At 53.0% G+C, this 14,439-nt stretch overlaps 1 protein-coding gene across 3 annotated transcripts in view; it reads right to left on the reverse strand.

Annotated features, from left to right (window-relative positions):
* Positions 1–14,439, reverse strand: part of PAX7 (paired box 7) — a 142,475-nt gene that overhangs the window by 13,966 nt on the left and 114,070 nt on the right. The window contains exon 8 of one of the 3 annotated variants that reach the window (XM_058818710.1): positions 2,329–2,394. The exons of the other annotated variants lie outside the window; for them this stretch is intronic. Coding sequence (XP_058674693.1) covers positions 2,329–2,394 — 66 coding nt within the window. The remainder of the gene's footprint in view (positions 1–2,328; positions 2,395–14,439) is intronic. 3 annotated transcript variants of the gene reach the window in all.

Genomic DNA, 14,439 nt, shown 5'->3' on the forward strand with positions numbered 1-14,439 from the left:
TGGGACATCTCCAGAGTGATCACAGATCCTGCCCTAAAACATCCCTGGGGTGACCACAGCTCCTGCCCTGTGGGATACCCTGGAGTGACCACGGCTCCTGCCCTAAAACATCTCCAGACTGATCATGGCTCCTGCCCTGTGGGATACCCTGGAGTGACCACAGCTCCTGCCCTACACTGTCCCCAGAGTGACCACAGCTCCTGCCCTGTGGGATATCCTGCAGTGACCATGGTTCCTGCCCTAAAGCATCCCCAGAGTGACCACAACTCCTGCCCTGTCCCTGAAACTCCCCAGGATCCCCAGGTGATCCCTGTCAGCTCCCAGATACTGTGGGGACACATCCAGGGACACCCAGGGACACACTGGGGACACACCCAGGGATATCCAGGGACACACTCAGGGACACATCGAGGACACACCCAGGGACACCCCAGAAGGGCTCCTGGCACTGTGATTCCTGGGGCTGTGGTGCTGCTCTGCTGGGAACGGGAACAAATGGGGACAAATGGGGACAAATCCACGCTGGCAATGAATGGGATCTGTTGCACTTTTTGGGGCCACACCAGGCAAGAAGCCCCAGGAAATTCCCTGCAGAGGAGGCTGAAATCTCTCCTGGGCTGTTCCCACCTCCCTTCCCAGGCACAGCAAACCCTCCTGCCAGGAAACCTGCTGGATGCCCAGGATTCAGGGAGGGCAAAGCTCTCCCAGCTCCTCCTGGGGAAGCTCCTGGGGTCACCTCCACCCCTGGCTGCTCCAGCTCCTCTCCAGGTCCTGCTCTGCCCTCCCAGGCAGTTTTGGGGGGACCCAGCTCCATCCTGCCCATCTTTCCCTCTCACCCTGCTCGTGGCAGAAGGAAAAACCCTTCCCCACGTTAAAGCTTTTTGATCTCTGTGGATTCATTTCCACTTGGCAGGAAGAGGAAGAGTCGATTATTCCACACATGCATTAAATGGGAACAAAATGAAGAGGTGACTGTAGGATGGCTGAAAGCCGAAGAAAGAGTTAGGAGGAGATAAATACACTTTCCCCAAAGATCTCCACTTGAAAGGAGGATAAATATATGCAAATATGCCCCTAGGTAGGACTAAAATGACTTGTGTAGCAATCGCTAACACTGCACTCACAAAACCAAGCAATTAATTTCCAATATTTTCTAAATCACCGCAGCCAGCTGAGCAGGATCCCAGCACTCCAAACCAACCGAGCACCCCCTGAATTTGCTTTGCAGATCCAGAGGGTGCTTCACCCTTCCTGCACCGGGAAAATCCCTGATCCTGTCACTGCAGCCCCGTGCAGGCGGGGTTTGGAGCAAACTGGAGCCCGTGGTGGGGTTTGGGTGCTCCTGAGGACCCTGCAGGTGTTTCCCAAGCCCAGCAATTCCCTCTGCAGTGACCTCAAACTCAGCCCTGCCTCTCTTGGGTGTGATCGAAGCCTCCACTTGGATTTTGGGCGATTCAAGGTTGGCAAACCCAGGGCTGATCCCTGGCCTCATCCCCCCTCCAGAAGTGAGAGAAGCAGTGGAGGAGCCCCCACAACCCCACAGCTCCTCTTGATATGGGGCAGCTCCAGAGCTGCTGCTGGGGAGCTGCTTCACCCTTCCTGCACCAGGAAAATCCCTGATCCAGCTCCGTGCATGCAGCAGTACTGCCAGGCAGGGTTTGGAGCAAACTGGAGCCGGTGGTGGGGTTTGGGTGCGCCTGAGGACCCTGCAGGCGTTTCCCAAACCCAGCAATTCCCTCCGGGGTGACCTCGCTCACCTTGAGCTCAGCCCTGGCTCTCTCGGGTATGATCAAAGCCTCCCTCTGGATTTTGGGGGATTCGAGGTTGGCAAACCCAGGGCTGATCCCCAGCCTCACCCCTCGGGTGTTCATCCCCCTCCAGGAGCAAGGCAAGCAGTGGAGGAGCCCCCACAACCCCACGGCTCCTCCTGATACAAGCTGACTCCAGAGTTGCAAAATCCCAATTTCCAACCCCAAACCTCTGGAAAACAAGGGGAGAGCTGGGAACGGAACTCAACATGCCTGAATCCCACACTTCCTACACCCCCAGGACACCAGAGCAGCCCCAAACAGCAACCAACCAAGCAACCCCGGCCAGGCAGTGGCGCTTCCCGTGGCTTTGAGTCCCGAGGGACGCCCTGGCACCGCAGGGACGGGCTCGGGGACACGGCAGGTGACATGGACATGAGCGCTGTGCCCTACAATGGCCCTGCTCCCGCCACACACCGACGATGGAGAGGGTGGGATGGAGCCGGGGATGCGATGATGGAGCTGCGGGGGCTGCGAGGGACGAGGAGGAGGAGGAGGAGCGGGGGTGGGAGGTTGTTACCTGATTGTTCAGGGCTATGGTGAGGTTCCAGCGGGAGCACTGCATCTTGTTTTGGGCACCCTGCTTCTGTAGGGATGTACAAATCACAGACAAGGTCTGAGGAAAGGCGCTGAGCTACGCGCAAAGGGCTCGGCACGAGGGGAGAGGGGCGGCTGCTGCTCCGGGGGATCCCATGAGGGAATCGGGAGCACCGAGGGGTCAAACATCCACTGAGGGCTCCGAGAAATCCCATGGGAGAAGCGGGACAGGCAGGGGAAGAGCGGGAATTGAGTCTGGGGACATGAGACGCAGTCCCTGCCTTGGGACACCAGACTCTGTTCTGGGACACTGAAATCTGCTCTGGGACACCAAACTCTGCTCCAAAACATGAGACACGGTCCCTGCCTTGGGACACCAAACTCTGCTCTGGGACACTGAAATCTGCCTTGGGACACCAAATTCTGCTCCAAAACATGAGCCATTGTTCCTGGCTTGGGACACCAAACTCTTCTACAAAATATGAGCCATTGTCCCTGGCTTGGGACACCAAACCCTGCTCTGGGACACCAAAACTTGCTGTGTGACACGAGGCTCTGCCTTAGTACACCAGACTCTACTTTGGGACACCAAAATCAGCCTTGGGACACCAAACACTTCTCCAAAACATGAGCCATTTTCCCTGGCTTTGGGACACCAAACTGTGCTCACAAACATGAGACACAGTCCCTGACTTGGGACTCCAAAGTTTGATTTGGGACACCAAACTCTGCTCCAAAACATGAGCCATTGTCCCTGGCTGGGGATACCAAAATCTTCTTTGCGACACCAAACTCTGCTCTGGGACACCAAAACTTGCTGTGGGACATCAGGCTCTGCCTTGGGGCACCAGACTCTACTTTGGGACACCAAAATCAGCCTTGGGACACCAAAATCTTCTCTGGGACACCAAACTCTGCTTCAAATTACGAGCCATTGTCCCTGGCTTTGGGACACCAAAATCTGCATACAAACATGAGCCACAGTCCCTGACTTGGGACTCCAAACTCTCATTTGGGACACCAAACTCTGCTCTGAGACACAAAACTCTACTCCAAAACACCAGCCATTGTTCCCATCCTTGGGACACCAAACTGCTCCAAAACACAAGCCATGGTCCCTGGCTTTGGGACACCAAACTCTGCTCTGGGACATCAAACTCTGCCCTGGGACACCAAAATCTGCTCTGAAACACAAAACTCTGCTCAAAAACATGATCCATGGTCCCTTACTTGGAACACCGGACTCAGCTTTGGGACACAAAACTCTGCTCCTAAACATGAGCCATGGTCCTTGGCTTTGGGACACCAGACTCTGCTTTGGGACATAAAACTCTCTTCTGGGACACCAAAATCTGCCGTGGGACACCAAATTCTGCTCTGGGACAACAAAATCTGCTCTGAAACACGAACCATTGTCCCTGGCTTTGGGAGGCCAATCTCTGCTCTGAGACACCAAACTCTGCTCTGGAACACCAAACTCTACTCCAAAACATGAGCCATGGTCCTTGACTTGGGACACTGAACTTCACCTGGAAACACAAGCTATTGGTCCCTGGCTCTGGGACAGCAATCTCAGCTCTGGGACAGCAATCTCTGCTCTGGGACACCAAACTCTGCTCCAAAACACAAGCCATGGTCCCTGGGTTGGGGCACCAAACTCAGCTTTGGGACACCAAACTCAGCTCTGGAACACCAAAGTGCTATTCCCCAGGGAAAAGCAGGAAGAAAAGGCTTGGCCGGGCTGGGTCACCAGGGAGGAAACACAAAGGGGTTTTGTGGCCTGGGGGCTGGGGGAGGCCAGAGGGGTCCCAGGTCATGGGCATTGATTTCACCGACCGGGAAACACCGGGAGAGGCTCGAGCCAAGGGGAGAACGAGCCCCTCCACACCCCCAACTCCTACAGGGTTCTGATTTCCAGGGGCAGGTCCCCTCGGGGAAGGAGCAGTTTGTGCTTTACACCCATCAGCACCGAGCATTTTCCCTGATTTCATCGGGATTCTGAGACATTTGATAGAGAAAACCCAGGATGGAGCCCGGGCTGCCCCGATGTGCTGCTCAGCATGATAATATAGGAATAAAATATTTCTAAAATCTTTGTATATTCAGGGGAGTTAGAAAGAAAGTTAGGCCCTGGGAAATGTTAGGCCTTGTGTTGGCTGGATCATGTGAAACTGCACCTGTGTAATCAGTATGTAATAAATGATATAATTGTTAGATGTGATGATTGATTAGTAATTAGAGATAATTATTGTTTAATTGTAAAAAGAATCATGAGAAATTATACTCAAGGGTTTGAGGGGCATCACAAGAAACCCATGCTTGGGTGGAATCAATGTCTACAATAGAACAATGTAAGTTTAATAATTATATGTAAGTTATATAAGGATAGAATATAAAACATGTTCATCCCAAACCATCAGATTTGGGTCTGTACCCCTGACACTCAGAGCTCTTCAATAAAAGCATTTGCATATTATCATTCAATAATTATGTGTTCCTGAATGCTAGCGAGCAAACAGAGCTGCCCCAGCCTCCTGATTTTGAGTCACCATGAGCAAACTCCATCCTGGTGCTGCTTCCACCCTCCCCTTTGTGTTTAACCTCACATTTCTCTGTGAGTATTTCGGAAGGGAGAAATTTTCTGCGTGGGAAAATCCCCCTGGTGGAATGGGAAGTGTCTCTGGGACACCTCACCCCGAGTATCCAGGGCATGAACCTGAATCCTTGCTGGTGGAATTTTGGGACAAAGTCACCTGGGAGAGAAAGGAGGAAGGTAGGACCATGGAAAACTGGAATTCCCAAGTGCTTCCAGACCAATGGAAGGACTCGGGGTAGATTCGGGGTTGGGAATGGGTCGGGCTTGTGGCTTTTGTTCTGCATTTTTGGGTAAGCTCAGACCTGCTGGGAGAAGCAGGAGCTCTGGGGGCTTGGTGAGGCATACAAAACGCCAAGAAAGGAACAAACACACCCAAGGTTCCCCATAAAACAGCCCCAAACCTGCAGCACCTCAGCAAATTCCAGCTGCTTTAGGAACTTCTCTTATTCCTCTGACAAAGCCAGACCCAAACAAATCCACAACAAGGTCTCCTCTTCACCTCCTCCCTTGTCCCTCCTGTCCCTCACTCTATTCCCATTCCCAATTTCGGCGGTGCAACCTCCGGGCCCTCTGATGGAGCTTCCAAAGGAGATTTCCTGGGATGCTCTGGGCCCGGGGAGTGCGGGGGAGCCTCTGCCAGCGCCAAAGGAGCTGCAGCACAAAGAATCCCCTGCAGGGCTCCCGGCCCCGGGCGAGGCTGCTCCGTGTGCTGATAGTGCTGTGGGCTGAATGATACCCTCGTGGGCTGATATCTCGGTGAGCTGATAGTTCTGTGTGCTGATAGTCCCGTGGGCTGAATGATAGCCCTGTGGGCTGATAGTTCCGTGTGGTGATATCCCTGTGGGATCATTGATAGCCCTGTGTGCTCACTGATAGCCCCGTGTGCTGAATGATAGCCCCGTGTGCTCATTGATAGTCCCGTGGGCTCATTGATAGTCCCAGCCCTGCCCCAGCTCTGTTCCAGGCTCACCACGCTGATAGTGATGCCTGAGGATTTGAGTTTTTATATTTTCATGTATTTGTAACCCTGCAGTTCTTTAGTGTGTAACTCCAAACCCCACACGCAGTGCCAGCTGCTGTTCTCCCGGTTGGGGCACACACAGCAATTCCTCTCCAGGCCTGGCACTCAAGGACACCTCACTGCCTCAGGCCCCCAGAGATTCAACAAAAGGGAGCTGAGGGGAGCAAACTTGGGGTGAATGAGTTCATAGCTGAAGCTGGAATTGAAGGATTAACCCCCAATATGCAAATGGACGAAAGTTATAAAAGTGTGAAAACCCGTGACCTCACAAAACTCACAAAACCCATGACCCACGGTCCCTTTTTGGGTGCCACCCCTGGGGGGATTTTTCTGCCTGAGATGTACCTGAGGGCCCTTCAGTAAATACAAATGCTTTTTATCCCTTTAATTTTATTCCCTTAATTTTATTCCCTTAATTTTATTCCCTTAGTTCTATTCCCTTCATTTTGTCTGGCTCTGTTCTTAGGCAGCCCCAAAAGGCACCAATAGCCCCAAAAGGCACGGATAGCCCAGCCCTGCCCGGGGCTCCTCCGTGCCTGCCCCGCTCTGTCTCTGATCTATCGAGGGCTGTAATGAGTTAATCCCGGTTTAAGCGCGGTGTAAGAGACCCGGCTCGGCCGGGGATGTCACGGCGGTGAAACGGCGCTGCTGGGCCCGGCAAGTGCAGCAGGACCGAGCACTAAACAGCCCGAGAAAAGGGAAAATCAGCGATGCTGAGCTCCCTGCCCGCTCCCTTTCCCCATTCCCGGCGGGTTTTAGGGGAGGGTTTTTAGGCCGGCAAGGGGGGTTATTCACAGGCACGAACGGGACGGGGCTGCTGCTGAAAGCGCCTTGAGCTGTTTTATTTTTCAGCATCAGTCTCATTACGTGATTATGAGAATGGGAAGATGCCAGCAGCTCACGTCCCAAGAACTTAATGTTACAACTCACTTTATAACTTCTTCACCAATCACACAAAGCAAAAGCACATTGACAGTAGTTCTATCCAACCACTATAAGCACAGGCATCTTTGGTTAAAACAATGCTTGCTTATTTAGAATACAAAACCTGCTTGTAAGCCTTAAAACACAACGCACAGAGCTCCATTACTAAGCTTTAACCTTCCTAATATCTTGCTAGATAAACTTTCTGTAGCTTAGAGAGTTATTCTAGACAAGCATTAACACACAGACCATTGTTCTATTTGCCCTTGCTTTTCTACAGTTTAAATAATTTTTCTGCTGACCAATCTCATGGCTGCTGCTTAGCTCTAATCACAGTTCTGCTGTGTCTGAAGCCTGCATCTTGCAGTTTTCCCAAAACCCTCTAATTTTGTAGATTCCCACAGATTTCTCTTCCCAGCCCGCCCCAAAGCCTGTGCAGGATCCCGGGAGATCCTGACTGAGCATTGGCTCCGGGTGGATTTTCTGGGGCTGCCAAGGGAGGAGGATTTTTAAACTCAGGGCCCCTTTTTCCTTCACTCAAAGGAAAATCCCAGCTCCCGAACGCAAGGAAATGCCTTTCCCAGCCTCCCGAGCCCTCTCTGCTCCTGGGCTTTCAGGAGCCGCTGAAACACCACCAAACATGAGCCTCCAAAGCCTCCCAGAAAAGCGAGAATCGGGGATGGAGGAGCTGCATCCACCGCGGGATCGTTAAAAGGGATCGTTAAAATCCCTTCCAAAAATCCTGCAGGCACAAGCCCTGAGGAACACCCAGAATTTGTGGGGTTTTCTCCTTCCAAGAGCACCCCTGACACAACCCGTCACCTGCTCTTAAATTCTCCCTGAAGGATCCCAAATCCCCTCTGGGCTGCTGAAGGATCCCAAATCCTCTCTCAGCTGCCAAAGGATCCCAAATCCCCTCTCAGCTGCCAAAGCATCCCAAATCGGCTGCCGAAGGATCCCAAATCCCCTCTGGGCTGAAAAAGGATGTCAAATCCCCTCTCAGCTGCCAAAGGATCCCAAATCCCATCCCAGCTACTGAGGGATCCCAAATCCCCTCTGGGCTGCCAAAGGATCCCAAATCCCCTCTCAGATGCCAAAGGATCCCCAATCCCCTCCTGGCTGCCGAAGGATCCCAAATCCATGCAGCAGGGAAGGAATTGGGATCGGCACTGAAATCCAGGCTGAAGGAGCGCCGATATTTGAGCTCCACAACTTTCCTGCCCCCTTTTCCCTTCCCTCCAGGAAGGGCCATTCCCTGAATGCTGCAGGGAAAAGGAGCCCTTTGTGTGCCCCGTTTGTCACCGTCCCGCCGTGCCGGGTCCCACCAGCCCCGATTCCATCCCGAGCGAGCCCCAGGGAATCTCTGGGCAGGACCGGCACGGCCCGAAGCGATTTCTGAAATCCCTGAGCTCATTCCTGCCCCCCAGATGGGAGAAACCCGCAGCACTGGCTGCCCTCACCCCAAATTCCACCTGGCCCTAATCCCAAACTCCGGGCTCCGAACATCCCCGGATCGAGATGGGATGGGGATAGAGAGGGATGGGATCGGGATCCCATCGGGAATCGCCGATTTTGGGAATAAAACCCGGCAGGGTTGATTAGAAACGGCGCAGGCACACAAAGAGCAGAGCAGAATCTCCCCCCGCAGCGCTGGGAAAGGCCCGGGGGTTTGGGTTTGGATTCTGCCCCTCCCCGGCTCCTCCAGCGCCCCCAAACCGCTCGGGTGGGGTTTTCCTGCCCAGCTCCAGGTGATGATTTCAGCAGGGAATGAGATTAATCCTTCCCCGGGTGTCTCGGCTCTGCCGTGCCTGGGCTGGCCGCAAACCCCGAACAATTCCCGGTGTTTGTTTATTTGTGTGCTCATCACAAACGGGGAAGCCTCGGAACAGCGAGGGAGAAAAGCAGAAGCTCCCGGGTTAACGCCTCACTCGCCCCCCTTTGAGGGCACAATTTGAATTTTTGGGACCTCTGAAGGTGCTACGAATTAAAATATCTTTTAGAATGACAAAGCAAAGCCACCACGGAGCGATCTGTATCATCAGAGCAACAAAACGCCTCTTTTTAAGCCCTTTTTAAGCCCTTTTTTTGTTGATTTTTTTGGTTCTTTTTTTGGTGGGTTGATTTTTGTTTGGTTGGTTTTTTGTTTTTGTTTTCCTCACGGACGCCATCGATGGCCTGGAACCAGGAGATGTTTTTGAGGGGAAGAAGATGCTCTGATGGAAAGCGGGCAGAGCTGAGCCTGTGCCAGGGCTCTGCCTCACTGAAATCCAACCTTTTCCAAGGAAAGCAGCCCCGCATCCACCGCGCGAGCATCCCTCGCCCTCCCGCACCAACGCGACAACTTCATTCCTTAACCCCACAACTCCCGGCCGAGCCACGAGGTTTTTATGACAATATCTCGGTCCAAAACGTGCAAAAAGCGGCAAATCCTCGCTCTGTGCCCGTCCTGGCTGCGGTGCCAGGGGCGGGAGCGCGGCTGCCGCTCGAGCGGAGTTTTGGAGCATCTCCTGCCGCAGAAGTTTAAAAAGCACACAAGGCTCTGCTGATGCCGAGATAACGGCTGGGAAAGGGATTAGAGATACTTAGCGGAGGAGAGGGAAGACTCAGGAAGGGCTGATCATTTCCAAGATATGACTATTTAAAGATAATGATTGCATAAATTTAATTAATGCATTTTCATGCCGCAAATGGCCGTTTTGTAATTAATGTATCTGGCCTCGCTAAGCATGGGAGATCACATCTCCCGCCCCCTCCCCTCGCGAGCCCCCCTCCGCCTCCCGTTTAATGAAAGACAGAGAGCAGATGACAGAAACAATTTGTCAGCCCGCGCGGGTGTCAGATGCCTAATTGGTTGCGCTGAGTTAGTGGGAAGTGAAGGGGGAGAGGGTCGGGGCTGGGGGGGCTCCTTTCCCTCTTTATCCCCAGCTCCGGGCCGGGTGTCCGCGCCGGGGGCGGGGGGAGCGAGGGGCGAGAGTGTTTCGTGTTAATTGATGGCGATTAGGACGCAGATTGGCTGTGGCAGGCGCTGGGCAGTGACAAGCGGGGGACACAGCGCACAGCTGGCACATGTCACCGCTGCCGGCAGCAGGGACAGCGCCCGCGCTCCCGGCCCGCCCGCTCGCTGCCGTCTCGATCCCATCCCGCTTTCATCGCATTCTATCCCAATCCCATCCCTGTCTATCTCCATCCCATCCCGATCCTATCTCGATTCCATCCCTCTCTATCCCGCTGCCGTCCCGCTGCCGTCCCGCTCCCATCTCGCTCCCATCACGATCCTATCTCGATCCCACCCCTCTTTCACAGCGATCCTATCCCAATCCCATCCCTGTCTATCTCCATCCCATCCCCATCCTATCTCGATTCCATCCCTCTCTATCCCGCTGCCGTCCCGTTCCCATCTCGATCCCATCTCGATCTGATCTCGATCCCAGCCCTCTTTCACAGCGATCCTGTCCCAATCCCATCCCTCTCCCATCCCGATCCAATCCTGCTCCTATCTCGATTCCATCCCTCTCTATCCCGCTCCCATCCCGCTCCCATCTCGATCCCGTTCCCATCCCAAACCCATCCCGATCCCATCCTGCTCCCATCCCGATCCTACCCCGCTCCCGTCTCGCTCCCATCTCGATCCCATCCCGCTTTTCATCCCGATCCCGATCCCAATCCCATCCCTCTCTATCCCGATCCCATCTCGATCCCATCCCAATCCCATTCTGCTCCCACCCCGATCCCGATCCCATCCCTCTCTATCCCGCTCCCATGCCGTTTTCATCCCTATCCTATCTCGATCCTATCTCGATCCTATCCCGATCCCATCCCGCTCCCATCCCGCTTTCATCCCGATCCTACCCCAATCCCACATCTCTCTATCCCGCTCCCATCCCGCTTTCATCCTGATCCTATCTCAAGCCTATCTCGATCCCATCCCACTCCCATCCCGATCCCATCCCGCTTTCATCCCGATCCTATCCCAATCCCATCCCTCTCTATCCCGCTCCCACCCTGCTCCCATCCCGCTCCCGTCCCTCTCTATCCCGTTCCAATCCCGCTCCCAGCTCTGCTCCCACCCTCCGGCTCAGCGAGGAACCGGGACCTCTGGGCAAAAGCTGAACCCCCCAAACCAGAGCCCAGCCCGGGTTTTATCTGCCCTGAACCCTGCCAGGGACAATCTCCGTGTCCCGCCTGCTCCCGTCCCTGCCTCGCTGCGAGCCGGTTTTAAACTTGATATTAGGGCAGGGCGGAGTTAATGCACGGATCAGCTGCTGCCAGGGCTTTTGCACAAGGTTTGGGACTGCGGGGAAAAGCCGAACCCCAAAAATCAGAGCCCAGCTCGGGTTTTACCTGCCCTGAACCCTGCCAGCCTTTACACCTGAGAGATCCTGGAGAAAAATCTCCTTGTCCCGCCTGCTCCCTCACTAGGAGCCGGTTTTAAAGCCGAGATTAAGGCAGAGCGGAGTTAATGTATGGACCAGCTGCTGCCGGGGCTTTGCGGGTGCCCGCGGGTCAGCGGCAGTAAAGCCTCGCCTGAATTATTCTGCCCTGGTCATTATGTGGAGGAGAAAAACCTCCTGTCCGCACAAAAACCGGGAATCTGGAGCTTCCGAGGGGGAGAGATCCTGCATCCCGGCAGGACACAGCGCACACGGCCCAAAGTCCTGCCAGGAGAAGGGATCGGCCTCGTTTCTGGAATGTTCTGCCGTTTTCTGGGGCTCTGAGCTGGTCACAGCGCTCAGCAGCAGCGGCAGGAACGGCAGGGCTCAACTCGGCCCTGCCCACAGGAAAAACAGCCCAAAAAGGCCAAAACTCGAGCCCAAAAAAGGCCAAAATTCGAGCCCAAGAAAATATAAAACTCGAGCCCAAGTAAGGGTAAAACTTGAGCCCAAGGAAGGTCAAGACTCGAGCCCGAAAATGGTTAAAACTCAAGCCCAATAAAAGCTAAAGCTTGAGTCAAAAAAACCTTAAAACCTGAGCCCAAGAAAGGCCAAAACTCGAGTGCAGGAAAGGCCAAAACTTGAGCCCTAAAAAGCTAAAACTCGAGCAAAAGAAAGATCAAAACTCGAGCCCAAAAGAGGCCAAAACTGAAACCCAGGAAGGCCAAAACTCAAACCTAGGAAGGCCAAAACTTGAGCCAAATAAAAGATAAAACTAGAGCCCAAAAAAAGGCTACAACTTGAGCCCAAAGAAGGCCAAGACTTGAACCCAAGAAAGGCTAAAACACAAGTCAAATAAAAGCTAAAACTCAAGTCAAAAGAACCATAAAACTTGAGCCCAAGAAAGGTAAAAACTTGTGCTCAATAAAAGCTAAAACTTGAGCCCAAGAAAGGCCAAAATTCGAGCACAGGAAAGACCAAAACTCAAGCCCAAAAAAGGCCAAAACTCAAACCCAAGAAGGCCAAAACTCGAACCCAATAAAAGATAAAACTCGAGCCCAAGAAAGGTTAAAACTCAAGCCCAATGAAAACTAAAGCTTGAGTCAAAAGAACCATAAAACTTGAGCCCAATAAAAGCTAAAACCTGAGACCAAAGAAAGGCCAAAACTCGAGTGCAGGAAAGGCCAAAACCTGAGCCCTAAAAGCTAAAACTTGAGCACAGGAAAGACCAAAACTCGAGCCCAAGGAAGGCCAAAACTCAAACCCAGGAAGGCCAAAACTCAAACCCAAGAAGGCCAAAGTCGAGCCCAATAAAAGATAAAACTCTTGCCCAAGAAAGGCAAAATCTTGAGCCCAAGAAAGGCCAAAACTCTAGTGCAGGAAAGGCCAAAACCTGAACCTTTAAAAACTAAAACTCAAGCACAGGAAAAGCCAAAACTCGAGCCCAAAAATGTAAACCTCAAGCCCGAAAAAGGCCAAACCTCAAGCCTAGAAAGGGTAGAACTTGAGCCCAAGGAAGGCTAAAACTCGGGGGTTTATTGGGGAGCAGGAATTTGAGTATCCCAAATGCTGGCAGGCTCGTTCCAGCCAGCCTTGGGATAAGCCAAGCCTAGCAAAGACAGCTTCAGACCGTGGGGTGGTTTGGGGTCTCCCTCAGCCCACCCCTGGGAGGTATAAGGGAGGCTGATAAGGTTTGATGAGGTTTGATAAGGTTTTATCAGCTTTGTTTCAGTGCCATGCACAGGAATGGGGTGGGGAGGAGGAGCTGAGAACAGAAAGTGTGGGATTTCCACGCTGGGCCCCGATTTAAACCCACACAAAAAAAGAAGCTCTGGCTTTAAATCCCAGCTGCTCCTGGAAAAGGTTGACAAAGGGTCAGCAGGTGAGGGATGAACGCTGCGGGAAGGATAAACAGAATTTTCTTCCAGAGGGAAAAAGCCTTTCCATCGGCATCCATGGAGTGAGGGATTCATGCATGCACAAACAGCGAGGCAGAGGCCAAAATGAGGAAAAACGCCACGATTTGGGGCAAAGCACGGGGAAATGAACGATTTTGCCACTGTTTGTTTGTGTCACCTGCACACAAAGAGGAGCAAACACCCCCAAAATCCCAAATATTCCACATCTGGGCCCTGCCCTTCTCCTCTCAGGCCCCGCTCTGGCTGTGCCCTTCCCCAGGAAGCAAATCCAGGAGAAAAGAGGGAGAAAGCCACAAATTCCTGAACCTTTCCCTGCAAAGTCGAGTCTGGTCCCACCCTGGGAATGACAAAAAGAGGGGCTGGAAGTGCTGTGGGTAAAACAGAGGGATTGTTAAAATCCCTTCCAAAAATCCTGCAGGGACAAGCCCTGAGGAACACCCAGAATTTGTGGGGTTTTCTCCTTCCAAGAGCAGCCCTGATGCACCCTGGCCTGGTCACCCACTCCTGAATTCTCCCTGAAGGATCCCAAATCCCCTCTGGGCTTCCAAAGGATCCCAAATCCTCTCCTGGCTTCCAAAGGATCCCAAATCCTCTCCTGGCTTCCAAAGGATCCCAAATCCTCTCTTGTCTTCCAAAGGATCCCAAATCCTCTCCTGGCTTCCAAAGGATCCCAAATCCTCTCCTGTCTTCCAAAGGATCCCAAATCTTCTCCTGTCTTCCAAAGGATCCCAAATCCTCTCTTGGCTTCCAAAGGATCCCAAATCCTCTCCTGTCTTCCAAAGGATCCCAAATCTTCTCCTGTCTTCCAAAGGATCCCAAATCCTCTCTTGGCTTCCAAAGGATCCCAAATCCTCTCCTGGCTTCCAAAGGATCCCAAATCCTCTCCTGTCTTCCAAAGGATCCCAAATCCTCTATTGGCTTCCAAAGGATCCCAAATCCCCTCCGGGCTGGGCTGGGCTGTGCCTGTCATTTCCCCACCGCCCCGCGGCAAACCAGCCCCGATGCTCAACCGGGATTTATTAAATGACATCAACAACTGCCTCATTAAATCAGGGCTCCGAAGTCTTAATTTAAAGTGTCACCACCAATCAGGTGGTTGGGGCAGGCAGAGAAGGGGAAAAACTGGGCTCAAAAAGTCAAAACCAGAGCCCAGTTTTGGGGCGGGAGGTGATTTTTGTGCTGCTCAGGCCAGAAGTTGGGAAAATCCTTGGATTTTTGTGGACCAGAGGTTGGGAAAATCTTTGGATTTTTGTGAGCCAGAGGT

This window comes from Ammospiza caudacuta, chromosome 22, assembly GCF_027887145.1.
Source record: "Ammospiza caudacuta isolate bAmmCau1 chromosome 22, bAmmCau1.pri, whole genome shotgun sequence".
In the NCBI taxonomy this organism is placed as follows: Eukaryota; Metazoa; Chordata; class Aves; order Passeriformes; family Passerellidae; genus Ammospiza; species Ammospiza caudacuta.